The sequence below is a fragment of the Phyllosticta citribraziliensis genome, assembly GCF_038025025.1.
Source record: "Phyllosticta citribraziliensis strain CPC 17464 chromosome Unknown J3D65scaffold_13, whole genome shotgun sequence".
NCBI lineage: Eukaryota > Fungi > Ascomycota > Dothideomycetes > Botryosphaeriales > Phyllostictaceae > Phyllosticta > Phyllosticta citribraziliensis.
The window spans coordinates 953,225-977,572 of NW_027117350.1; the positions used below are offsets into that span (position 1 = coordinate 953,225).

Genomic DNA, 24,348 nt, shown 5'->3' on the forward strand with positions numbered 1-24,348 from the left:
GCTGACTCGCTCCGCACGGCAACGCTACCTCCACGTCAAAGTCTTGCGCATTGCTTGATTGATCAAGCCTCTCATCAAGCAGGTATAAATGCGGTTTGGGTGGAATAGCGCCGCTACCCTCAACGCGACGACAACTAGCCAAGCAATCCTACTCGTCCTGTCTTGCCATCATCAAGGTACCGTACCTTTTTAAGTCCCCTACCCTTGGACCCGGACGGCACACATACTCTGCGTCACCACAACTCTGCTTTTCCGCTTCAACATGTTGCGGGTCCACGTGTTCAAGAAAACAACTGAAACCACTAACGCCGCAGGGCATATCACCAAACTCATGCCGAAAATTTGCTGTGAGGCTAACTTTTCAATTCAACTACGGCTTGGAACAGCGTCTCGCCTTTTCAACGACTTCAGCCAACCACGGTGTCGCGCCGATTTCCGTGTAGAGATTCTCCCCCTACATACAAAGCCAATCCAAGGGTATCATTACTTGCAAAAAAACAGAAAAAGGAATAAAATGCTCCATATCCAAGCAAAGACTTGCGCCACCTTGTTGCTCCTGGACGCTGGCCAGGACGTTTTGCATCAATTGCAAGCGATGAAAAAGTACCCCAAAAACTCCGCTGGCGTGTTGTGGTATAGTGTCCGAGGGTCGTGATTGAACCGCCCTCGTCAAGGTCGTGGGATCTCGTTTCTATTCGTGATTCGTTCCAGAAATGCATTGCGCTCCTCACTCGTTCCCAGCCTCTGATGCGGTGGCCTCACTGCGGGCATTACCAGCACCACTGACAGCACCACTCGATGGTCCTGGTGTGGTCACCGCCCCCGACATGTTTGAATTGCTGGGTGTGTCAAAGGGACCGTGAACGTTGGGGGCTGGTGAAGAAGTTTGTGGCCGTAATCGGGACTGGGATCGAGGAGGTGCAGGAATGACAATTACACCAGGCGTGGGAGCCGGACTTGATCGCCGTGATGACAGGTCTTCTACTTCACCCGGTTGACCCTGGTTCTGAAGCATGTCATCGATGGACGTGTGGTGAGAGACGGAATGATTCCCCCTAGGCCCATTTGAAAAAGCAGTGAGGGTATCTGGTGACCACGTTCGCCCGCCACGAGGCTGCGCCGGGACAATAGTAACCGGCGCGTGTGTGTCCGCATGTTGACTGCCGACTACTTCAAAGAGCTTCTCGCTGTGCTCAGCGACGAATGCGCCTAGCCGGCCTTTCAAGTCCCATCGAGAACAGTTGTGTGGAGGTATTTGGTCCGAGGGGTCTTCCTTGACTGCTGGTTGAATCACTTGGGCTCTCACCAATTCCGGAGGCGGTGTGGTTCTCCGTCTCTTGAAAGGGTTGAGCACTGTTTTCCAGAGCGGGCTGAGACGACCAAACATGGTGACGGTGTGTTGTGGCGGAGCCTGATCTTCAACATCGTAGTGATTGGCTGGCAGCGGATGTTCCTCCGGTCCTAGTGTTGTGGACCTCTCCCTGAAAGATGTGTCGACTTGGATTCGGTCGTCAAGCGTACTCACAGAAGGAGCATACGTTGGACGCTCGTCAGCAGCAGTGTGGTAGCGAACAGCGTACACGGTGCTGTCGGCGCTGGTAGTGTCTGCTCTGCTGATTGGCGTCGCAATTGGTGGTGGCGCTTGCGGATCTCTTGGGGGATTTACTATCGGAGTTTCGGAGGGAGTCTTGCGCTTCGAGTGGATTAGTCCAAGGGGAACGTAGCTGCGGTCCACGATTTGCGAATACCGCACGCGGCTAGCCCGATTCGAAAGGTTTCCAAGGTTGACGCCACGGTTGCCAGACGCCCGGCCTCCTTGGCTTCCTTTGCCATCTCCGTCATTGTCGTGAAAGTTCCGGCGCAGCCCAGGCCAAGCCACCTCTTCCGATGGCGAAATGTCGAGCATTTCGTCGCCGTCAAAAATCTCTCGTCCAAGGATCCCGTCCTTTTTGTCTTCGCGCTCCAGAGCTTCGATGCGTTCTACCCATTCCCACACAATGACACTGGCGGCGGCTGCTCCCACCCATCTGAAGTAATCACCCCATCCGGCGACGCTGTAGTCCGAAATATCCGTCGCGAAAAAGACAACCGGTGTCATGACGGCCACGATGGAAAGTAGCGCGACCAGGGTGATGTTGTACATCATCCAGTGATAGTAGGCGTAGCGTCGTTTGGTTAATGAGTAGTAAAGAACCCAAGCAGCGTAGAGCATGCTCAAGGCCAGTTCGAAGAGGTAGCTGAGCGCGGGAATCGCATCTTTGAATTGACGAGGCCGGCCGACGTCTCCGCCCATGAAGTTGTTTATGGAGCTGAATGTCATGTCTAGAATGATGAGCGCAAAACCGACCCATTTTATAATGACCTTTTCTTTGTGTCGAGGAAACAGTCGAATCAACGTCTGGACCTGTGCCAGCAGGAGGAAAATGTCGGAAATGAGGCGGGAAATCTTGATCTCTAGGCCGCCGACCACCTCTTGTCGTATCGCCGTCGCGTCCATGTAGCCATTGCGATACTGCTGCTCGGCGACGCGAAAGGTGTCGGCCGTCGCAATGGTCATGGAAATGGCGACGGTCAAGGCAGCGACCTTTTGCAACCAAGGTCGCGAGCCGACTCCAATGAGGGATGCGCCGCCCGAGGCGCCACTAATCATTCCGCGTCTGCCCATCAGGCCGGACCGCCCTCCGGGACCGCCGAGGAAAAAGGTCCGTGGGGTGATGAGGAGCATGATAACGAGCATCCAGGCGATGACGGTCGCGGCGCCGGTCGCGTAGACCTGGGGAGTGACGGATGCGTAAAACGGGTCTTGCATGTCAATGACATCGGTATTCTCGCGCACGTCGGTCGGCACGGCGGTGCAGGCGGGCGTGAAGAGGGCATCGGCGGTCAGGGTGATGGTGGACGAGGGGTTCAGGATAATGACGCCGTCGGAGGGCAGAGTAAACGGGGTGCACAGCTGCAGTCGTAGTCAGCAGTGACGAGAGGCGCAGAGGGAAGACAGGAGAGGTTGGTGGACTCACGGATGGGGCGATCGAGGCCGACGGAGTCGAAGTCGACGTCACGTCGCCAAACATGGACTCGCGCCACGGCATCTTGGAGGACGTCGGACGAGATTCAGAGGCAAAGGCATGGCCGGTGCAGGCAGAGCAGGACAATGGTGTTGTTGGAGGCCATTTGCGGATGGAGAGAATGCGAGGCTTGAGGGGGAGAATGCTTGGGCTGAGAGGCGAGAGTAGAGGCGCGTCGATCTGCTGCCCGGCAGGCCCGGAACCTGGTCAAGTCCCCTCAAGCCGCCTCACGATGTCTGACCTCTGCCTCAGACACACGGCTCGCGCCAACGAGCAAGCTTCGGAGCCAAGCTGGTGCAAGCGTTGGTCAGGGCCTTGTCTAGCCTTCCACACCGCTCCCACGCCAGCCCATAAAGACAACTACCGCCTCGCAAGCCGCGCCCCGCCACAGTTAGCCGCAGCCGCCTACCGCCACTCTTTTTGCTTCAATCCTGTCTGGGGCCGCCGTTTGTCAGACTCGGTCTATTTCAATGTGCAAGAGGAACTGGTTTGTCCGGCGCCAGCGTCTTTAGCCGTCTGCCTGCGGTCAGCTTGGGGACTTGATTGACGTCGTGACGGTTCACTAATCCCTGGCGTTCTCACCACCCAGATAATGTACACAGCCCGACGGAATGCTTCTCGTGCTCTGCTGTGCTCTCGCGGAGACGTTGCCAAGATTACTGATATCTCCGTCCTGGCTTGGATGCCAACACCACTATCCCCCTCTCGGTTCAGGCAGCTTACTACCCCACAAGATGCGCTCGTCGCACTCGGCACCACCGAGATCCGGACCAATGTTCCGCACGGATTGCAATCACCATATGGACACGAGAAATGGCGATTATGAGTAATGCAAAATGGCGCTCGTGGGTATAAAGAGCTGGCGCAAAAATAGCTGCAATAGCATCAACAGCTTCTACGGCATCAACTTCAATCCATCATCCCTTACTGAAAGAAACGTGTCATCATGACTGGAGAACTCGTCTTTGTGAGCCGATGTCAGCTTTCCAGAAACACGGGTTACTGACTACCTCCAAAAGGTAACCGGAGCTGCTGGCTTTATTGGCACGCATGCCGTCGATGCTGCGCTCAAAGCCGGCTTCCGCGTCCGCGGCAGTGTTCGTCGAGAGTCCCAAATCGAACAACTCCAGAACCATTTCAAGTCCAAAGCAGCCGACTTTGTCATTGTTCGGGACATCACCAAGCCAGGTGCTTACGATGGAGTTCTCGAGGGCGTCGATTACGTCTTTCACGTCGCTTCTCCCTTGCCCTCGCAGGTCAGTCGTTTTTCTGAAAATAAGACTGTTGCTGATCCAAGACAGGCAACCGACTTCAAAAAGAACTTGATCGAACCCGCGGTGCTTGGTACCACGACCATCCTTGAGGCTGCTTCCAAAATTCCCAGCATCAAAAGAGTGGTCCTTACGGGCTCTGTCATTGATCTTGTCCCCCTTTCATTTATGGCAAATCCCGGTGTCATTGTCGGTACGACTTACTTGAAAAGTCCTTGGTCTCATATAAACTAATGCCGAAACAGAGGACCCCGAAGAAGAAGTCACGGCCGACCCCAACGAGGAATTCCAGGATTCTTTCCTGGCGTATCGCGCCTCCAAAGTCCTCGCACAGCAAGCAGCGCATGAATTCTTGGCCGAGAAAAAACCGCAGTTCAGTCTGACCAGCATTCATCCCACCACTGTGCTGGGTCGCAACCTCTTGCAAACCTCCCCGGATGCTATTTCCGGCACAAACGCCGGCCTCTGGAAATCGTTGACCAGCGAAAATCAATCGCTCCCTGGGGCTGCCTGGGTTCACGTACGGGATGTGGCCGAGGCCCATATCAAGGCCTTGAGACCTGACATTGCAAGCGGCGAAAAGTTCCTTGCCAACGCTGGAGCCCTGGACTGGGACGAGGTCAAGGAGTTTGTCAAGGAGCGGTATCCTTCGGTGCAGGTGGGGACGTCCTCGGGGCCGGCGATTTTCCCGGTGGATGGTTCCAAGGCTGAACGAGTTCTGGGCATGAAATGGAGGCACTGGAAAGAGGCTGTCTCGGAGGTTGTTGAACAGCAGCTTGGAAATAGCAAGCTGTGAGTGTTGGACACTGTTGCATCACCAGGTACGTTTAATGCTCTACCACATTACGGTCCGCAGTCGGCAATATCATCCTTCATCCCATCACCCCTTAGCAAGACAGCATTCTTTTTACCTATCCATGTACTAATCATGTCATCAGGCGTTGCTTGTCATGTCTATTTTGCATCTTTGGCCCCATTTGCAACAACACGGTCTTCTGCAGGCTTGTCAAAGACTAGAAGCGCATATTTGTAGATCAGATTTCCGTCCACCTTCGCGCTTCCTGTTCTTCAATTGTTCTTGTGCGATATTGAAAACCATTCGATCTGCTTTCTCGAAGACTAGTTGTCCCCAATGAGTATCTACACAGACCAATGGCAAACGTTTAGCTCTAGCTTTCTGCATTTGTGCGTCTGCTTCAAAAACATCACAGTTTGGTCCTAAATCGGCAACGTAAATCATTCCCAAGCTCCTCCGAGCCGCCTCTCGTCGAGGAGCTCATAATAGGGCGGCAACAGGTAATTGAACCACATTCTTGTCTAGACCGAGATCTTCAGGGAAAGGGTGAGTATGGAAATTTCCGCAAGACCAGAGATGAGACCGTTGGATAACTGTTTCCACCTTTGGGGCACTGATTCTATTCTCATTTTAGGCGTTCGGCGTAGCTACACCGCGCGCGCTTATAACCATGTGGTCAGACATTTAAAATTGCGAGAGTCTGTCGTGAAGTTATTAGAAACCTTGTTTCCCACAGCATCAAGACCAAGTCCTCTTCAAAGCTCGACTCTGGGCCTGCCAACCCACATTCTGGTTCTTGTGACCAAACAAAATGGTCGTTCTTCTTGTCTCTCTGTTGGCTAGTCTGCTACCATCACTCGCCATCAATATACCCCATCCCCATATCAATATCCCTAACATCATTCCTGGACACGGCTCTCATCATGACGAGCCGCCGCACTTTTGCCCCGTTATCGACAAACAGGAGGAAATACCGGGAAAGGCGTGGCAAGTCGGGGTCAGCGTTCCCGGCGGAGGATGTATGTCCCATGCTCGACCAAGCGCTTCCCTTTCCACAGCGTCTTTCATACGTCGAACTTGCCACTGATTTTTCCAAAGCCATCCAAGTCCAAGAGCAGCACGAGGTCGGCACGACCTGGGAGCAGGGCAAGGAACTCAGCATCGGAATCAGCTACATCGTGTCGGCTGCCGCTGCCATTAGCATTTCCGTCGCCGAAACGGTCACAGACTCGATTGCCGAAACAGGCTCATTAACGTGTCCCGTCGGCCGCTGGCATTGTAGTCTCATGGTCTACCCATCCATGATCCGGTTGAGAGGACATGTGAAGAAGCTGGGACCCAACGACAAATGCGATGGCGGGGAGTTTTCGTCCGACACCCTTCAAGACGGCGCGACTTGGGTTCTTGTCCTGCCCAGGAAGGACGCGTCTGGAAATGGGTTTTGGGGGGTTGAAGTGTGTACGTGTGTAAATTTGAAGTATGCGAAAGACGAAGGACATCCAAAGGTGGAATGCAGCGAAGACTGCGCGCAGACTGGAGCACCTTGAGTTTGACCGTGGCCCGAGGCTGAGGATGTTCTCCGTGAAGGTTTGGAAGGGTGCCTGGGTGATTCGCGTGTCGTTCAGCATTCCAATTCCAGAGGTTGCACACAACATCAAGGTCCGTCTGGTCCGTCGCGATGCCAGAAATCGATCCGCATGGTCCTTGATGAAATTCACGTCAGCCCTGAGGTCGTAGCCACCGTGAATGGGGATTCTGCGTGAAGTACACGTGGGGCGACGTCATCCCACGTTTTGGTAAGGGTCTGGCGTGGACCGGTGCTTGCCAGTCGCGGTAGCCTGGAGTTGGTCCGCTTAGCTGGCCCCAAAAGCTCCCGTCAACACCAGCGCCAGCATCCCCGACACACCGCCAGCTACGTCACAGCGCGGCAGAACCTCGGCCAAATACCACCCGCACCACCGCAACAGCACCACAAACGACTCGTGATGGCTGACAGGGAGCAGTCGTCCGCTGCGCCAGCAGCAGACCGGGAGCATCCGTCCTCTACACCGCAGACACAACAGGAGCCGCTCTCGCCGGCCCGCCAGGCGTCTGAGCAGCCTTCGGCCCCCGCGCCGCCGTCGACCCAGAAGATCACGCCTCTCACGGAGAGGCCTCTTGACATTCTCCTCCTCCTTGTACCGCACCTTGACGCCAGCAGCTTCATCAACCTCACGAGGACGTGCAAGGTCTTCTACGACGAGAGCTTCCGCCTTGATCCCGCGTACTGGGCCCTCATCACGCGCGAGACGTTCAGGTTGCCCAACCAGCCTGCGGTCGATTTCAACGGCCCGCTTTGGCAAAGCCTCTACAAGCGCCTCCTTACCCAGACTCATGTATACACGTGGGGAAACAATGACCATGGCGCCCTGGGCCAAGAAAACGACAACGAGACCGACGAGCCCCCTCGCCCTCGATGGCCACGCCTGAGAGGCCCCATTCTTCGACGCGGCGGCCGCCATCCTATGCGCATCCCTCTTGATCATCGTGCTTATCCTTTCGAGATGGTCAAGTCCAAGGACCTGGGCGTCATTTCCGACATGCAGTGCGGCGGATGGTCGACCACGCTGCTGACATCACGCGGCTCCCTCCACACCTCCGGAACCATTGGCAACGACTTCGTCTCCCACAACAACCTCCAGCCGTTGAACTACCCTCCTGGATACCCTAAGCCCACAGAGCGCCAAGATGAAGCTGTGACGATTCGCCAATTCTCGTCTGGACGGTCACACATTCTTGGTCTCTCGGACAATGGCCGCATCTGGTCCTGGTACTCTGTGAAGGAGCATGGTCGCCGCATTACATTCCTCCACGTCGACACCATTGAGACGAAGAATGCTTCTTTAAAGCACGAGAAGCGCGGCGTCGTTCGCAAGGTGGTCGCAGGATGGAACGCCAGCTCCGCCTATGTTACTGGCAGTGGCATTATCTTGTGGAAGCCCCACAGCCGCAGCTTCAACGCAACCGACGACAGGACTGCCGACACGATCGAAATTGCAGACTCGGTTCAAGTCCCCAACACTACGTACACCCGCCCACTTGGCACTGCCCGCGAGCCTGACGACGCGACCCGCGAGCTCGGATTGAACGTCGGCGAAGTCATCAACTTTGTCGTTCTTGAGCACTTTGTCGTCTTCGTCACCGACATTGGCAAGTTTTTTGCTGCTCAATTGGAATGGGATGCGGATGGAAATGGCGGCAACTGCACGGGCATTGTTGAGCTCGCTGCTCTCAGCACCGTCACCGATAAGAGGAACAGGGTTGACATTCAAGGCTCGTTCAGGTCTTTTGCAGCCTTTCGACATGATGAAGTCATTACAGGCTCCCAGGACTACCTCAACGCCTGTTTCGATCACGGCCCCGACAATGCCCATATCGATGGACTCAAGCGCATCCCAGCCCTCCAAAACAGCGGCGTCATCTCTCTTGCCTTTGGCGACCATCACTACCACGCGCTCAAGAAAGATGGATCGATCTTTTCGTTTGGCAGGGAATCTCAGGCCTGCGGTTCTCTCGGCCTTGGTGGTGAAGGAGAGGCGGAGAAGCGCCTCCGTGGTCAGTATTTTGACACTAACCGAATTGACAACCTTCTCGTCCAGCACGCCTACACCACCGGCCGTCAAGTCTGGTTCGACGAGGTCAAGCGTAAGTGGGTAACGTACATTTCCTCTGGCGGATACGACCCAGCAGACGCCCAAGCCCGCATCCGCGAAACCGCGCACCCCCGCTCGCTCGCCCTCGCCGAAGTCAGCGAGTGGATCGAACAGCAAGGCAGAGACTGGGACAAGCACCCTGATCTCGCAGACGCCAACGAAGACGGTCTCGGCTCCCACTTTGCGCTGACCGTGACGGCGGCTGGTTGGCACAGCGGTGCTATTGTGCTCGTCAACGAAGAGCTTGCCAAGCGCGTTGAGCAGCAGTGCATCATTGCAGAGGAGGACATCGAAGACGAGAACGCCCGTGAACGATCCCTTGAAAACGTCGATCCCCACGAAGACGACATCTCCGCCGCTGCACACCCTGCCGACGCTAGTACCACCAACGACGAAGCTCCTGCCCTGGACAAAGGCAAGAAAGCCAAGGTCTTCCAGAAAGTCAGTACTTTCTTTCAGTTTTTCCTTCGCCTGTGGTTTCGCCGCATTTTGAGCACAGCCAGCAGCATGTTCAGCACAATCTTGTCCACGACCCTCTCCCCCTTTCTCCTCCTCGTCCGCTCCTTCTTCTTCTTCACCGCCAGCAGCAGGCGCACCGGCCCCAACATCCAACTCTCGGCGGCGGGCAACTACTCGTCGCGCTACTCTCCCACCTCTCCATCCTATCTCCGCTACCTAAAAGCGCAGGGCCTCGTCCCGCGCCGTCGCTTCCGCCGCAGCATCAGTGACGTTAACAATTCGCAGACCACGCCGCGCATCGATCCCTCCGCCTTCGTCGACCCCGTCAACCACGGCGCGTCCCCCGGCCCCGGCTTCTGGTACCGCTGGGCCGACCACCACTTCCCGCGCCTCCAGCTGTCGAATGGCGTGGTGCTGCCCAGCGAGCGCGGCGTCCCGATCGATCAGTGGAAGGGCGGCGTCAGGCCGAACTGGGTGCTGGATCAGGAGTTTAGATAGGGGGTGCTGGCTGCTTCTGGGTCTCTTATGGGAGAAGGGGTGGGGTTGGTGAGGAGGCGGTTGAGAGGGGCGTGGTTTGTATGAACTATGATTACTTGGTCTCCTGCTCACGAGCGATCTCCTCTCTCCTCTGACGCTGACGGACGAGAGGACGGATAAGCGGAGAACACGCCGCGAGCACTGCGAACTCGCCGTGACGTGTGCGGTCTCGTGGGCGAAAAAACGGGGATGGCGACTAATTGCAGTACTGAGCGTGGTCTCTTGCGATACTAACCACACTTTCTCACACATCCCGCCAGATCTTGTGTGATTTCGTGCTGATGAAGACTGACGAACTAATTGACGAATTAACTAACGGACTGATGAACTGACGTACTGATGGACTGATTAATAGATAAAACACGCGAGGTCTGAGCAGGTCGTGTAGGTGCGGATGCACATAACACACATTTTCACACACTTACCTCTCCTCAACGCAGCCATATCAACACAAAGTAGCCAAGAGACACAAGCAAAAGGGTAGACCAGATGACCAGCCAGCCAGCTAGCCAGCCAGCCTCTAAAGCTTAACCCAACCACGCACGCATACATGCACCCAGCCCCCCCCACACAATCAAAAAAACCAAAATCAAAAGAGGAAGAAAAAGCAAAAACAGAAAAATAGCATCGAGATACGCTTAAGCAACACCAAAGCTAAACCATACCGGCCACTCTGGCTCGCGGCGGATACGTTCGTTCGTTCGTTCGTTCGTTTGTAACTTAACCTTCTTGACGCAGCTGAGCCTCCCCCCTCGCCTCGCAGAGAAAGTAAGGCAGGTAAACAGGTACCTAGTCGAGCCGCGTGCGGCCAACATTTATCGGGAAGCCGCCGCATGTTCTATATCTAAATATAAGCGAAGCTTTGTGTCCGCGAGTCACGCGGCGGCGGCGGCGGTGGGCCCTGGTGTGCGTCGGCGTAGAGATGCACGACTCGCGTGCGCGCTCGCGCTGTTGGGGAGAGAAAGACTGAAGGATGTTGCGGCTGAGAGGGAGGGACGGAGGGAGGAATAGACGTTTCCTGGCGCACGGGATAGGGGGAAGAGGCTCGGGCTGTGGCAGGGGTATCGATGGGTGGCGGCTGAAGGGCGTCGTTCGGCTTGGACGGTGCTCAGCAGTCTGCTATGGGCATGGAGCATCAAGTGGAAAAGAGATGGGAAGAAGTGAAGAGAAATGATGGTTATTGTGGTGGTGGTGGTGGTGTGCATGGATGGATGCCTCTAGCTTTAGTAAGGTATGTATGGATACAACAAAACGCCAAATGCTCTTCTTTCCCCTTCGCTCTGCCCATGTGAACGGCACGCATCAATCATTTCCCCAGCGTCAAGAACAACCGATCGCCCACGTCGCCCAAGCCGGGCTTGATCATGCCGTGGCCGTCCGTCTCCTTGTCGACGCCGCCAACCCACACGCTGACGCCCTCGGGCCAGCTCTCGGCGACGCGCGCGACGCCCTCCTCGCTGCCCAGCACCGACAGCACCAGCACGCGCTTGACGCCCCAGTCGCGCAGCGTGTCGACGGCGGCGCAGGCGGTGGCGCCCGTGGCGATGACCGGGTCGACGACGATGGCGAGGTCCGAGGGCCCCGGGGCCGTGGTGGGGTGCGCGGCCGACGGCCCGTGGTATGGCAGGTTGTTGTAGTACTCGACGGGCTGCAGGGTCGTCTTTTCGCGGTACAGGCCGAGGTGGTGGACGGGGACCGGGTCTGGGAGCAGCGAGAGCACGGCGTCGGTCATGGAGAGGCCGGAGCGCAGGATGGGGACGAGCGAGACGTGCGAGGGCGATATGGAGCTCACGGGGAAGGAGTAGCCGAGCGGCGACGTGTCCTGCGATAATGATGGTGTTTGTCAGTTGTCGTGTCTTTTGTTTTTGGTGGTGGTGGAATTGCAAGGCCGAGGCGTGGTTGGGTCGTGGTGGGGTAGTGGGGCTGAGCTGAGCGGAGTGTAGGAGCTCTCGACGACGTGAGAGACGGGAAGTGAGCGGGTGAAACTCACGGAGCCGGCTTCTTTCTCGTCGAGAGCCTTGGCCAGAGCTTCGACGGAGACGATGGTGGCGATTTCGTGAATCAAGGCCTTGGTGTCGCGGGCGTTGGTGCTGCTGGAGCGCAGCTGGGAGAGCTTGGCCCGCAGGCAGGGATGCGCTGAGACGTGGGCATTGTGGGGAAGAGCCATGGCGGAGGTGGAGGACGACGACGGGGAAAGTGGTCAATTGAGGTTGAATTGGAACGAGACTGCGAGACAGAGCGATGGCTTTATTGTTTGGTGAGCTGTGGTGGTGACGCCGCATCGAGATAAGGTCATGGGCGACGGCGTAGGTGAGGTCGGGAGGTCTGGCCGGCGGCGGGAGACCCTGGCGGCGATCAGGCATGGCCCCAGCAGCAGCGTCAGATGTGCAAATTATTGACGAGACACCCCAGACCAGAGGCCAGATGCCCATTTACAATAACCTTAGCCCCAGGTACCGCCTGCTGCGGCGTTTCGCAATTCGAATTTCTCATCCCCAGGCCACTCACCACTCACCACTAACCTCTCACCCAAGACTCAACTCCATGCCCAGCCCTCTGCTTCGACGCCATCGTCTCTGCTGATCATGGCCGACGGCCAAGCCGCGCGCTTCTCCAGACGAGACTCACGCTTCAACCTGCAATCCTCGTCCTACTCCCGCAGCGATGCCGACGCCAGCAGCTTCCACTCGGCGCGCGCCTCCTTCACACCGACCCCACACCGTCAATCCCACCTGTCGCACCCAGACTCGTACTTTGTTACCACCGACTCGCCCTCCGACGACGACCGCAGCAAGCATGCCAGCGCCGGGAGCTCCACCACGCAGCCCTCCGTCCGCCTCTTCTCAGGCCAGGCCAGCGGCATCCACATTGCGCGCTCGCTGGGCACCACGCCCACGCCCAAAATGGACGACTCGTGCTCCTTGCCGCTGAGCTACCTGGACCTGGACGAGAGCGCCGCCCCCGCGCCAGTCGTAAGTCCGGACCGACGATCCAGAAGAGATCGCACTTTGGATCATGAAGCGGCCCTACCGCCAGAACGACAAAGACTTACCGCCTACCAGGACGACGAAGAACTCAGCGCCCTCCCCCCCGTCGTACCCCGAAGCCGCGACACCAAGTCGAGAGCCTCGCGCCTCTCGCGCATGACCAGCCTGCACGCCAATAAAGAGGGTCCTTTTGACTATTCTGCCAATTCGTCCTGCTACGCCCTCAATGCCATGCCGCCACCCCCAGGTCCGCGCGCCGCTCCCGTCTCGGCTCTCGCAACCCGCCTCTACACCATTTCCTACCTCATCTTTTTTTCCATCTTCGGCACCTTGGCGCGTCTCGGCCTGCAATGGCTCACCTTTTACCCCGGCGCCCCCGTCGTCTTCAGTGAGCTGTGGGCCAACGTTGGCGGCTCCTTTGTCATGGGCTTCCTCGCCGAAGACCGTCAAATCTTTCGCGAGGAATGGGGGAACGGCGCGCCTCTGCCGCGCAACGCCAAAGATGAGTCGGCGGTCGTGACCGACATGGCCGTCCAGCACTCCAAGGTCAAGAAGACGATTCCGCTGTACATTGGCCTGGCGACGGGCTTTTGCGGCTCCTTTACCAGCTTCTCGTCCTTTCTCCGCGACGTTTTTCTTGCGCTGTCCAACGACGCGCCCGCTCCGTTCAACCACCCCTATCCCACGGGGTCGCCGCGCCCATCCTACTCGTCAACGGTGCATCGCAACGGCGGCTACTCGTTTCTTGCGCTGATTGGCGTCATTCTCACCACCATTGCCCTCTGCACGTCGGCCTACACCGTCGGCTGCCATTTTGCCATGTTTACGCACCCCTTTATGCCCACCCTTCCCTTTCGCGTCTCCCGCCGCATCATCGACCCCCTCTTCGTCCCTCTTGCCATTCTTTCCTGGCTCGCCGCCGTCATCATGGCCGCCGTGCCGCCCGACCGGCCCGGCGGACCCGCCGCCACGTCGTCGTCGTGGGCATCGGAGTCGTGGCGCGGGCAGGCGCTCTTTGCGTGCGTCTTCGCGCCGCTCGGGTGCCTGCTGCGGTGGTGGCTCTCAGCGCGGCTCAACCCCTGCGTGCCGTCGTTCCCCCTGGGGACGTACGCGGTCAACATCTTCGGCACGGCGGTGCTGGGCATGGCGTTCGACCTGCAGCACGCGCGCATCGGAGGGGGCGGCGGCGTCGTCGGCGGCGGCCGCGTCGGCTGCCAGGTGCTAGAGGGCGTCATGGACGGCTTCTGCGGCTGCCTCACCACCGTCTCCACGTGGGTCGCCGAGCTGCGCGGCCTCCGCACCAAGCAGGCGTACCTGTATGCCGCCGCCAGCGTGCTCACGGGGCTGGGCGTGCTGATTGTCGTCATGGGCAGCGTCAGGTGGAGCACGGGCTTCGAGAGCGCCGTGTGCAAGACGACGCGGTGGTCGTGATGATGCTGTGGAAGTGGGAAGAGCAAGGGTTTATCAATAAATATACATGTGGGCTGATGTTGATAGGTCACTAAAAGCACGCGCGATTGGGATTGTCATCTTTTGGGTTTGGACGGACGGGGTGGGATCTTTGTATTTGGCGGCCAGGGGCTTGGTCTGGTCTGGCCTGGCGCAATCAGGTGGAGGTAGACGAGTAGAAGAGGAGGCCGCACACCAAGGCATATCCATGATCACCATCAGATGGATGGAGAGAGGATCGAACGAAGAAGCCAGATGTTTGCGCAAGAGGCGGCGGGAGGAAAAAAAAAAAAAAACAAAGGACTTGCCTTCTCCATCCACCCATCTATCCGTCAATCCATCCATTCTGGCATATACGCATCAACACAACAGCGACAACAGAACTCTCTTCGCTCTGCCACTCTTCTCCGGACGGTGGCGCGAGGAAGCAACACCTTTGTGTTATGTTTCCACAGCCATCCTCGACGCAGCCCAATGGCACGCCACGCCTCGCCTCGCCTCGCCATCGCCATCACCGTCATAGCCGGACGACACGAAACCAACAGACCTCATTGACGCGTCGGTCGATCGAAGCGATGGATACGGACACACCTTCACGTACCGACACGGCGCCACGCACCCACTTCCTCGCTGGCCGTCACTGCCGCTGCCGCCGCTACTGTCGCTGCTGTCTGTTTACAATCTGTCTATCTACTGTGGATACCTCCTGCGCAGTTTTCCATTCCCGTTTCTTTCTGTTTCGTTTAGTGTTATTGCTGCTTCGCTGCTTGCTTCGCATCATACCCCGTTCTGCTCCTCTGTCTCGTTATTCCTCCCTTCCTTCTTTCTACTTTTCTATCTTTCTCTCTCTCTTTTTTCTTCGGTGGTGGTGGTGTTGCTGCGACTCCTTCTAGTGTCATATTGGTGGACGGCTGATCTCTTGACGCCGTTTGCTGGCTGGATGGCTGGTGAAATGTAAGAAAAGACGGAGCGCCTCCTTTCCCTTTTTTTTTCTTTTTTCTTTCCCTGTGCCTCACTACTCGCCCCTGTGGTTTGGTTTGGTTTGGTTTGGTTCGGTTCGCGCGTCTCCTGTACATACGTGTAGTCATACATACATACTCGCGCGTAGCGCGGCAGTGGCGATACATGCCCCAACTTGGTCCCGTGCTTGAAATTATTCCACGGCTGTCTGTCCGTCTGTCTACTATCTAGGCACGTGTGACATCTTCTCTACCTACCTACGCTCCATCCACCATGTTCGTATGGCGTGGTGACTGGATGACGGGATAGATAGACACAGCTCCTTTTTTTTTCAAATTTTTTTTTTTTTCATGGTACTTTGCGTACCTCGTTATTCGCCCTGTTGTTTGCGTTTGCGTTTGCCGTTTCTCCTGTTATTTTCTTTGCACGTACACGCGTGCGTACATGGCGGCGAGGGGTGGGGGGGCATGTCCAGCCCGCCGCATGCCTATTTATCTCACGGCTGTCCTCTGCTGTGTGTCTGTCTGTCTGTCTGTCTCCCATCTACCTTAGCGAGGTGCGTGCGACATGTTCTCTACATTGCCTATGCCCTCCCTACCGTGTTCAGGACAAATTCCTAAAACAGCACGCCATGGGGACGACGGTGTGGTCAAAGTCATGATGGTAGATAGATGCATAGATAGAAGATGTACTGAAGGCACATGGAGTGTAGAAAGCACGAGGGTAAAACGAACGAGGGAGAGGGGAAGAAGTAAGAGCACTGCTGCCTAAAGGCGTTGTCTATGAAATAATCCATCAACCACCGTACTTATGTGTAGAGAGAAGGAGACGGATAGTCTATCGAGGTAGAGAGCTACCTAGGTACCTACCTCAGCACTCGAGACGTACTTTTGGCTGAGTACTAGGTTGCTACCTAGTCGATGCTACTTGAGAAGAGCGTCATAGTGATGGAATGAGCCGCCGTATCGTACGAGCAGTTGTCGTTCCCTTCTCTCCTCTTCCTTCAATCTGGTTGCCGACCTACCTGTCCACTTGTCCACCTACCTACCTCGACAACTGCTTCCAGCAACCCCACGCGCTACTCCCCCCGGGACATCGCCGTAGTGTGTGTAGCGCTTCCTGAAGCCACGTCCGCGCGCCCGCGCACCCACGCGCTCCAGTATTGAGCGCCTTGCGCATTATTGGAAGATAGACAGTGAAGCCGTGCGTCGAGAGCGCGAGCGCCACGAGTGGTTTGAGAAAGCCATCTGGCCAGGGCTATGCGCGACGGCCGCACTGACAGCCATGTACGCATGGTGTAGAGCACCCGTGCGCACGCGATTCAGTCCGGCGTCGGCCCAGAAAGTAGGCAGTTGGTTGCCTCCCTGCGCAGCTGAACGGGAAAGGCTGCTTGTCAGTTCGTCAGGCATTCGACTTGACGCGTGCGCGCGTGCGTCGACGGCGGCGGCGGGCGGCGGCTGCTGGTCCTCTTCAACCTACCTGCCTTACCTACATGTATGTACCTGATCAGCCGCACTATGTCGACCTACCTCGTCGAGCTGTGCTGTACCGTCGCCCTCGGCGTAGCGACGAAGCCGAACCAACCTTCGATATTCCGTAGCGTTTTTGCTTTCTCGCTTAAGGCAGCGGTGCAGTGCGCCCTCTTTCTCGATCTTGATTGAGCCGGCCAACCTAATCTGGTGGGCGCGCGCTGGGCTGGGCTCGCTGGGTCAAAGTGCGGATAAGGGTAAATTGACGGCGCGCTTAAGTTGCGGAGGGCGAGTCGCTTCGTTGATAATGCGCGGCGACGTCGGGGGATTGCGTGCGCCTAGCCCAGGAGTCGCGCTTGGTTTTTGCACCATGTTGGCTGACTGCTCTGCTCGAGAATTGAGGCGGTGACTTGGTGTGTGCGTACTGTACTGCTGCTGCAACTGAGCAAAGGAAGGAAGCTCGCTGCGAGAGTGCTGCCGTCCGTAGTCTCCAAGAATAATCGCGAACGCACGGACGCACGCACGCACGCCAGGCCGCCGGACGGACGCGCGATAGCCTTCCCGCAAAAGCGGGGCGCGGCGCGCCAATTGGCCCAGAAAACATGGACGCGGACGGCACGCTGGCAGATCGGTGCGCGGCATGCACAGAGCAAGGCAACAGACAGTGCTAGGAGTAGTTTGCGCTGCGTGGCGGTGTCTGTTCAGTGACGACAACGATGATGGTGATGATGATGATGGGGCGGCAGCAGCGCCACCGCTCGCAGGCTCCGCCACGCGCAAACGGAAATCTTCTCATGACGGCTGGTGGTGGTGCTGTGGCTGATTCCCGGTCGTGTGCCGTCGGTTGGGCGACTGAATAAGTACCATACATGGCGGCGGCAGCCAATGAGGAGGCGTAGGCGGGGTCGCGCATCGAGTGATGGGACAAATCAAATCGTATCGACGGCGGGAGGACGAGGGTTGGATTACTGGATCGGAGTGCCTTGGGCGTCGACGGGAGGTGGTGACTACCGAATGACAGACAGAAACGGGTCGGTCTTCATGTCGGTCGAGCGAGAGGCGGGCAGGGAAAGGGACGGCGAGTCGAGGGTCTGGGCTGGTCTTGGAGCGTGTTTGGTCGGGACCGGCAATGCTTGCTGGGTGCTCTCTGCTCTTGTCGCTCGCTCCCTTCCGGGATCCCCAACCCCCCGGTGCAACGGCCCGTCATACCTGTTGGTGATGTCCAACACTGCCTCCGGTACCGATGTGAGCGCTGTCGGGCCGGCTGTATCCATCTGCGAAACAATGATTGCGAGCGTGACCGACGCTCATCTCCTTTGCGCCGGGTTGCGCTATGGTAGAGTACCGTCCGGCAGGAAGGCGTAGCGTGACGGCATGACAGCCAACGAAGGAGCCTGGGCCAGAGACGCCAGGGGAAACAAAGTGCGCACAGTCAGAAAGACAAAACGGAACAGAAAACGGATTCGATTCGCCAGGTGACGGCTCGGCGCCAGCTATGAAGGGATCCCAATTGTCCGGTTGCGCACGGGCTGGGGGCAATGGCAATAGACTCTGGTCGACCTGACGGAGCTGTGAGGTGCGGTGGTGGATTTCTGCTCTGCCGCGTGGGGGAGACGGAGATGGGGAGGGAAGGAAAAGGTCGGGCTCATGTGAGAGACCTGAGGTACCGTGGACGTCTTGTTGTCGTCGTCTGCTGGCTTGCGTGTCTTGGCCGACAGCAGGGAAGTGAGGAGGGGAAGCGATCGGCAGCGGAATCCAAATGTCGTCAACGCGTCGTCAGTAATGGGAGATGAGAAGGGCGAGAGCAGAGTCAGGGGGTCTGCTTCAGTTGTTGCGGTGGTGGTGGTGCTCAGCTGGGTGCGCGTTGGACCATGATGACGTAGGCCGCGCGCAAGGTCTGGTGTCGACGATTGTCTGGTGGTAGCAGCAGCTCCAGGACATCGACTTCCGGTTCTCTGGTTTCCAGTTTCTCGCGCCTGCTTCCGTCATCGCCTGCTCGCAATTTCCCACGCTACATCTGTGGCTGGGAGAGGCTTTGTGCCACCCTGCGCCCGCATTAAAGCTACCGACCGCCTCCCGCACCCGTCGCCCGCTCTCTCTCTTGCTCTACTCTACTCTACTCTACTCTACACCCTCCACTCTCGTCCCGACGACTAACATCGCCATCGCCGAGAATCTCCACTTGTTGTTCTTGCGTTTTGGATTTTGAGATACCCAGATACCCCAGCCAAACCTTACCCCAGTCCCACCCGTTTCCACCTCTTTCCCCTCCCCTTCTCCATTCATACGGCAATCATGGCAACCAGTTCTGTCAACAGGCCGACCGACCCCCAGCAGCGCGACAAGGACGTCAACAACAAGCTGCAGCTGTACGGCATCTACTCAGGTAAGTTTCCTTGACGCAATGCGACAACCCGTGCGACTTCCCCGTCGCATTCTCATGTCACGCGAGGGCGCATTCCTCCAAAACCTGCGCCAACGCGTTTGCCCCGGCGCCAAACACCTGTTTTTGCGTCGCACCACCTTCTGCAAATTCAATTGAGCCTAGACTGACAGTCCATCTCAGCTTTTACCAAGCGCAAGCTCCCCTCGGTAAGTACAAACAAACATCGCCCTGCACTTGCCGACGCTAACATGGTCGACAGAACAAGCAAGTCGATGTTGCACTGAATAGCGCTCTCGAGTCCAAGGTGCTTGCGACGCCGTCTAAGAAGCTGTCGCCCGAGGGACAAAAGATTGCTGCCGACATCAAAGACGTCATCGAGGCCGCCAAAATCCTGATTCTCACAAAGAATGACGGCAACCTCTTCCAAGACTTCATCTGGCAAACTCAGCAAATCAGCGGCGGTACTGCAGAGAAGCCCAATGTTCCCATTGACAAGCAGAGCGCCAAGCAGCAGTACAACGAAGCCTTGGAAGGCTTGAGGACCCTTGGCCAGCTCCTCATCACCAACGGCCAATTCAGAAAGCTTCGTGAGTACTCGACCCTGAAAGCGTCAATCATTTCTAACGACTGCAGTCAACGATGCCACCATCCTCATCCGGTCCATGGCTGGCGACGCGGCCACCAAGACTGCGGGCAAGGTCAACCCCACGGAAGACCAGCTGAGGCAGATTGACGAGGCTGCTGCCGACAACACCTGGCATGACGCCCCAGACATCAAGGCCATCAAGGCGAAGGCTCAGGAGCGCGTCAACAAGGCCAAGACCTTTGGCAAGAAGGAGGCCGACAAGGCCGCTGGAGACGCTACTCAGGAGGCTCACCCGGCTGGCTCTCGCGACCCCACTGACGCTGCTGACTTGGCTGCCCAAGACCAGCAGACTGGAGGCGAGTCTGGACTCGACGCCGGCTCGGGTGCCGCTGCAGCAGCGCAGACCGTGGCGGAAGATGCGAAGGAAAAGATTCCAGACGAAAAGAAGGATCGTGCCAAGGAGTACCGTGAGCGAAGCGCCAACTACCTGAAGAGCAAGATGCCCAAGGAAAGGCGCGAGCAGACCATTTGGCGTTTGAAGAAGATGGTCGTCGAGGTTCAAGCTCACCAAGACTGTAAGTTTCGTCCTGCACCGCACGAGTTTTATGCTAACTGGATAAGACATGCGCGCCATCGAGACCCTTCTTCGTTTGGCTGAGGAGTATGCTGGCCATGGCAAGACTGTTGCTAGCCAGGGTAGTGGAGCCGTCAAAGGTGCCCATTCTGACGACAGTTTGCAATTAGCTGAGACTGACTTGCGGGTGCGTATTAGGATACACTTCAAACGAGAATATCAAAGCCGGGCTGACAGACCTTAAGACACTGATTGAGCGACTCGCCAACAGTACCTCCCTCGACGACTTTTTCGATGCCCTCAACACAATCTACAAGGACGCTGAAAAGGACCCCGAGCTGAGGGGCTGGTTCAAGCACCTCGACACGTACATCCGCAAGTGCCTCAAGGAGCAAGGATTCATCATGCAAGATGCTGCCACCGAGGAGTGGAACGAGATCTACGACAAGGGCCGCTTTTTGCTGCGCGACCGCTACAGGAACCACACCGACCGCATCCTCGACGAGATCAAGTTCATCGGCCAGCAGTTCGACGCTGATGCGCAGAACAAGGCCTTTGTCAACTCCCTGAACAAGCTTTTCAAGGACTTGGGCCAGGATGAGTCTGGCAACGCTTCATTCAAGCCGCACCTCCTCAAGGATCTGTCCGAGGTCGTTCTCCCCGGCATCTTTGAAAACATTCGCTACATTCCCGTGCCGCGCATCGAATACTCTGACCCCCAGATTGATGCCATTGTCGAAAACCTGGTCATTGAGGGTGACAACCTTGCGCCAAACGTTTTCGAGTTTGCCACCGACAACCACTGGCGCTGGGGCCGTAAGAAGATTAGCAACACCAACAAGAACAAGATTATGTTGTCCGTCTCTGGCATTCAGATGGACATTCGCGACGTCAGCTACTACGTCAACAAGAAGCAAGGGTTCCCTTCGCTCAAGGACCAGGGTGTGCTGGACATTTTCCTCGGTGGTGAAGGATTCAGCTTCAAGGTTTTGGCAGAGACTGCAGACAAGTCCGACAAGCAGCACTTTTTCAAGGTTTCCAAGGTCGATGTTGATGTCAAGAACTTCAACATCAAGCTCAAGAAGTCTAGCCACAAGTTGCTCTTCACCCTCGTCAAGCCCCTATTGTTCAAGGTCATCCGCCCCGCCTTGCAAAAGGTGCTTGAGCAGCAGATTCGCCAGAACTTCATCGAGGCCGACGCTGTCCTTTACTCGGTCCACCAGGAGGCTGAACGCGCCAAGATCGAATTCCAGAAGAACCCTGACCCCGAGAACGCGCAAAACATGTACAAGCGCTATCTGTCGGTCCTGCAGAAGCACATGACCGAGGCCAAGGCGAAGAAGGAGCAGCTGAAGGAGGCTACGTCGGACAAGAAGGCCAACATCGCCATGACCCAGCACGAGTCCATCTTCAAGGACATTGCTTTGCCAGGCGGCATCTCGCACAAGGCCACCGAGTTCAGGGACCTTGCCAGCCAGGGTGACAAGTGGGAGTCGCCCGTCTTCAGCATCGGCAACGCAAAGGAGACTACCAACCTGCCCAAGATCCAGGCTGTCGCGCGCAAGCCGCACGGCGTCAACACTGGCGGTATTCGCGGCCCCGGTGCAGAGAAGATCGAGAGTGGCGCAGCCAATGCTAACGGTTCTGGTGTGCAGAGCCAGTCTTCATTCTCTAAGGAGGTCAATCAGGCGTTTGAGGGCGGTGTCAACGGACTGCCGACTGATGGCAAGCCTTGAGCGACGCGATCGAGTGACAGATGAGGTAAGAGGATGCGTCGTCACGGCGAAAGGAAGATGAACGGGTGACGGATTGGAAAATACCCCTTCTGGCCTGCCCAAGACTTTCTTTTGTAGTTCATTTTCCACAACTCCTCTCCAACCTCTCTCACTTTTCTTTCCTTTGTACTATTCATGATCCCACCCCCTTTTTTGTTTCATTTTTACCTCGTCGCTTTTTCCTCTCGATGTTGGTCTTGCCGCTTCTTATTTTTGATACCACGAGCGCGAAAAAGGTACACAGGATTGCTGTTCTTTTTCTTTCGATTCTCCCTCTCCCTCTCCCTTCCTCTCGCTTTTTCTCACTATGGATGGAGGAACGAAGTCGCTTCCCAGCGATTTGGCCGTAATGCTGATGGTGGTGGCGGCGGTGGTGATGGGTCGTGTTGGTGTCCGTCGAGCGTAATGTGGTGGAATATCCGAGCCGATGGTGGGTGCCGGGCGGGGATGGGTAAGGCAGGCAGACATTCATCATCAGTACAGTAGTGTCAAGGGAGACCTCTTTTTTGGTTGTAATTCTTTCGCTGAAAATGGTGTGCGACTCTGATGCTTGATGTCGTGGACCATACTGCGTACTGACTGACTGTGTTTGGTGTGATTGTTTGCTGACAATGATAATGAGCAGAGAAGCAACCAACGCCGGGGGGGATTCGCTATCGTCATTGCTGCTTGTTTGGTGTCTTCTGTTCTGTCGAGAGCAAGCGGGCCCGCTTGCTTGCTTGCGTGATTGATTGCTTTGCTAATCATCAATTAGTCTAATCAACTACAATTACTCTGGCAATTGCTCTGGTCCTCGCTGGCTGGCTGGCTGGCTGGCGACGTATGTACATACCTTATGTAAGTCCATCCCTGCCCTCCTCCTCCTCCTCCTTCTCCGTCCCCGTCTGCCAGACCCGACCCCCCCTTTCTATCCTTCCTCCCTACCTACCTGCTCCTATATGTTTTTGCTGACGGACACGGAAATTGCAGAGCTCCCACGATCATCTGCTTTTGAGGTAGAGGAGGGCGATTCGGCAGACATTGCGTCGCTGAAACATTGCGCGTTTATCGTTGCGTTGCGTCTTTGTCTGCAAAAGCTCCCAGGCCGAGTTGGAGAATCAGAGGTCTCGAGGGCCGCCAAAGAAACGTCTCTGACGCGGTCCATCCGGCAGAAGATCGTGAAACACGGCCTCAGGCCCGTATCGAGGTCCTGGAGAAGCGTCTCGACGAGGACCTTGACACGGACGACGACTCGGACGGCGCTTCGTCCAACCCTTCGCCACAGCATCAAGACTTCACGAGCGAGGGCGTTCCCCTTTTCCAATTCTTCTTAATATTCATCTTCTCTCTATATACAGTTCTCTTCATCACTGCTTCTTCCAAAATCCACCAGTGTTGTCTCGAACCGCGCCGCGTCTTGCCAAATGACCCGATTGAAACTTCCGGAGCGCGGACGCGTGCGTGGACGCGAGAGTCCCCAAAACGCCACACGTGGCGGAATATCAGGGCGAATAAGAAGAAGTCAAGACTTTCCCATCAGTTCACTTCGCAAGTTGTTGTGATTGTGTGATTTGGAGCAGCCCCGCCGATTGATTGGGGAGTATAAATACTCGTCGCGTCGCTTTCTCTCTGTTCTACCAAAGACTTTGATTCCTTCACGCCTCCCTCTTGTTGCCCTGAAGCTTCTTCTGGTTACTACTCAGTGTATACACATCCACACCCACTGCTTCAAAAACTATTATATTCGAACCATTCTTTCTTTCCTCAAACATGGAATCCAACACGTCTACCCGTTTCAACGCAGCCGTTCCCATGGCCGGCAGCGTCGCGACCCCGCGCGCTCACAAGCAGACCGAAGTAAGCACTGCCTCTCTCCTCTGCCCACTGCTCCCTCCCCACTGCCACAGTGCCATGAGCTCAGACTGATCGTGTGTCTGTAGGACGCTCCCCTGGTGACCAGCGCCACAGCGAGCGAACTCAATGGTGAGCCCGAGGACTACAAGGTACGTCGCGTCCCCACCCACTACTCATGTCTTGCGCCAAAACTGACTGGAAGCAGCACACCACAAAGTTCGAAGCCCTCGCCGCCTTGCGAGCACTCATGTCTTCCGGCGTGGTGAACCTCGAGTTTATCAGCCCCGAGAACCAAGAGCTCGCCCGCGCGGTTGTCGAGGGCGACGCCACGTTCGAAGGTCCTGAGGGCGTTGATGGTGATGAGGACGCAGATGACGGCGACGAGCGTTTTTCCATTCTTGCGCACTCGATCGGCCACGTGTTGCAGTGGTTTGAGGACCTTCATCGCTTCAACATGCGCACTCGCGAGATGGAGGCGCAGTTTGCGCACCTGGAGGCTGCGCCCATGG

The 24,348-nt window shown here is 56.7% G+C and overlaps 9 protein-coding genes across 9 annotated transcripts; 7 read left to right on the plus strand and 2 right to left on the minus strand.

Annotated features, from left to right (window-relative positions):
* Positions 1–727: 727 nt before the first annotated feature.
* J3D65DRAFT_648287 (pH-response regulator protein palH/rim-21) lies at positions 728–3,089 on the minus strand (the record flags this gene model as incomplete). The annotated part of the gene is made up of 4 exons (XM_066802378.1): positions 728–1,055; positions 1,095–1,481; positions 1,539–2,953; positions 3,018–3,089. The coding sequence occupies 4 exons, from the start codon at positions 3,087–3,089 to the stop codon at positions 728–730; spliced, it is 2,202 nt and encodes a 733-aa protein (XP_066650962.1).
* A 922-nt stretch (positions 3,090–4,011) lies between these two features.
* Positions 4,012–5,132, plus strand: J3D65DRAFT_671812 (uncharacterized protein; the record flags this gene model as incomplete). The annotated part of the gene is made up of 4 exons (XM_066803423.1): positions 4,012–4,032; positions 4,085–4,321; positions 4,367–4,529; positions 4,582–5,132. 4 exons carry the CDS (start codon positions 4,012–4,014, stop codon positions 5,130–5,132), a joined length of 972 nt encoding a protein of 323 aa, XP_066650963.1.
* Positions 5,133–5,806: 674 nt separating this feature from the next.
* Positions 5,807–6,990, plus strand: J3D65DRAFT_639908 (uncharacterized protein). Its single transcript, XM_066801758.1, has one exon. The coding sequence runs from the start codon at positions 6,056–6,058 to the stop codon at positions 6,677–6,679; it is 624 nt and encodes a 207-aa protein (XP_066650964.1). The 5' UTR covers positions 5,807–6,055; the 3' UTR covers positions 6,680–6,990.
* Positions 6,991–7,117: 127 nt separating this feature from the next.
* J3D65DRAFT_560733 (regulator of chromosome condensation 1/beta-lactamase-inhibitor protein II) lies at positions 7,118–9,781 on the plus strand (the record flags this gene model as incomplete). The annotated part of the gene is made up of 2 exons (XM_066797480.1): positions 7,118–9,079; positions 9,569–9,781. 2 exons carry the CDS (start codon positions 7,118–7,120, stop codon positions 9,779–9,781), a joined length of 2,175 nt encoding a protein of 724 aa, XP_066650965.1.
* A 1,212-nt stretch (positions 9,782–10,993) lies between these two features.
* J3D65DRAFT_639913 (uracil phosphoribosyltransferase-domain-containing protein) lies at positions 10,994–12,187 on the minus strand. The gene is made up of 2 exons (XM_066801759.1): positions 11,811–12,187; positions 10,994–11,642 (listed from the first exon to the last, which is right to left on the minus strand). The coding sequence occupies exons 1-2, from the start codon at positions 11,985–11,987 to the stop codon at positions 11,127–11,129; spliced, it is 693 nt and encodes a 230-aa protein (XP_066650966.1). The 5' UTR covers positions 11,988–12,187; the 3' UTR covers positions 10,994–11,126.
* Positions 12,188–13,038: 851 nt separating this feature from the next.
* Positions 13,039–14,238, plus strand: J3D65DRAFT_560491 (putative chromosome condensation protein; the record flags this gene model as incomplete). Its single annotated transcript, XM_066797471.1, has 1 exon — positions 13,039–14,238. The coding sequence occupies one exon, from the start codon at positions 13,039–13,041 to the stop codon at positions 14,236–14,238; it is 1,200 nt and encodes a 399-aa protein (XP_066650967.1).
* Positions 14,239–17,448: 3,210 nt separating this feature from the next.
* J3D65DRAFT_141323 (uncharacterized protein) lies at positions 17,449–18,136 on the plus strand. Its single transcript, XM_066793997.1, has one exon. It carries the CDS (start codon positions 17,571–17,573, stop codon positions 18,048–18,050), a length of 480 nt encoding a protein of 159 aa, XP_066650968.1. The 5' UTR covers positions 17,449–17,570; the 3' UTR covers positions 18,051–18,136.
* An 844-nt stretch (positions 18,137–18,980) lies between these two features.
* J3D65DRAFT_648288 (uncharacterized protein) lies at positions 18,981–21,967 on the plus strand (the record flags this gene model as incomplete). Its single annotated transcript, XM_066802379.1, has 6 exons — positions 18,981–19,071; positions 19,252–19,277; positions 19,331–19,658; positions 19,705–20,232; positions 20,279–20,418; positions 20,477–21,967. 6 exons carry the CDS (start codon positions 18,981–18,983, stop codon positions 21,965–21,967), a joined length of 2,604 nt encoding a protein of 867 aa, XP_066650969.1.
* Positions 21,968–22,024: 57 nt separating this feature from the next.
* On the plus strand, positions 22,025–22,634 carry J3D65DRAFT_141220 (uncharacterized protein). The gene has a single exon (XM_066793993.1). The coding sequence runs from the start codon at positions 22,142–22,144 to the stop codon at positions 22,490–22,492; it is 351 nt and encodes a 116-aa protein (XP_066650970.1). The 5' UTR covers positions 22,025–22,141; the 3' UTR covers positions 22,493–22,634.
* Positions 22,635–24,348: the final 1,714 nt, after the last annotated feature.

Coding starts and splice junctions, on each gene's coding strand:
- J3D65DRAFT_639908 (XM_066801758.1), top strand. CDS start 6,056: ATGACGAGCCGCCGCACTTTTGCCCCGTTATCGACAAACAGGAGGAAA.
- J3D65DRAFT_639913 (XM_066801759.1), bottom strand. CDS start 11,987: ATGGCTCTTCCCCACAATGCCCACGTCTCAGCGCATCCCTGCCTGCGG. Junction 11,643..11,810: donor ACGAGAAAGAAGCCGGCTCC/GTGAGTTTCACC, acceptor TCATTATCGCAG/GACACGTCGCCGCTCGGCTA.
- J3D65DRAFT_141323 (XM_066793997.1), top strand. CDS start 17,571: ATGAGGAGGCGTAGGCGGGGTCGCGCATCGAGTGATGGGACAAATCAA.
- J3D65DRAFT_141220 (XM_066793993.1), top strand. CDS start 22,142: ATGATCCCACCCCCTTTTTTGTTTCATTTTTACCTCGTCGCTTTTTCC.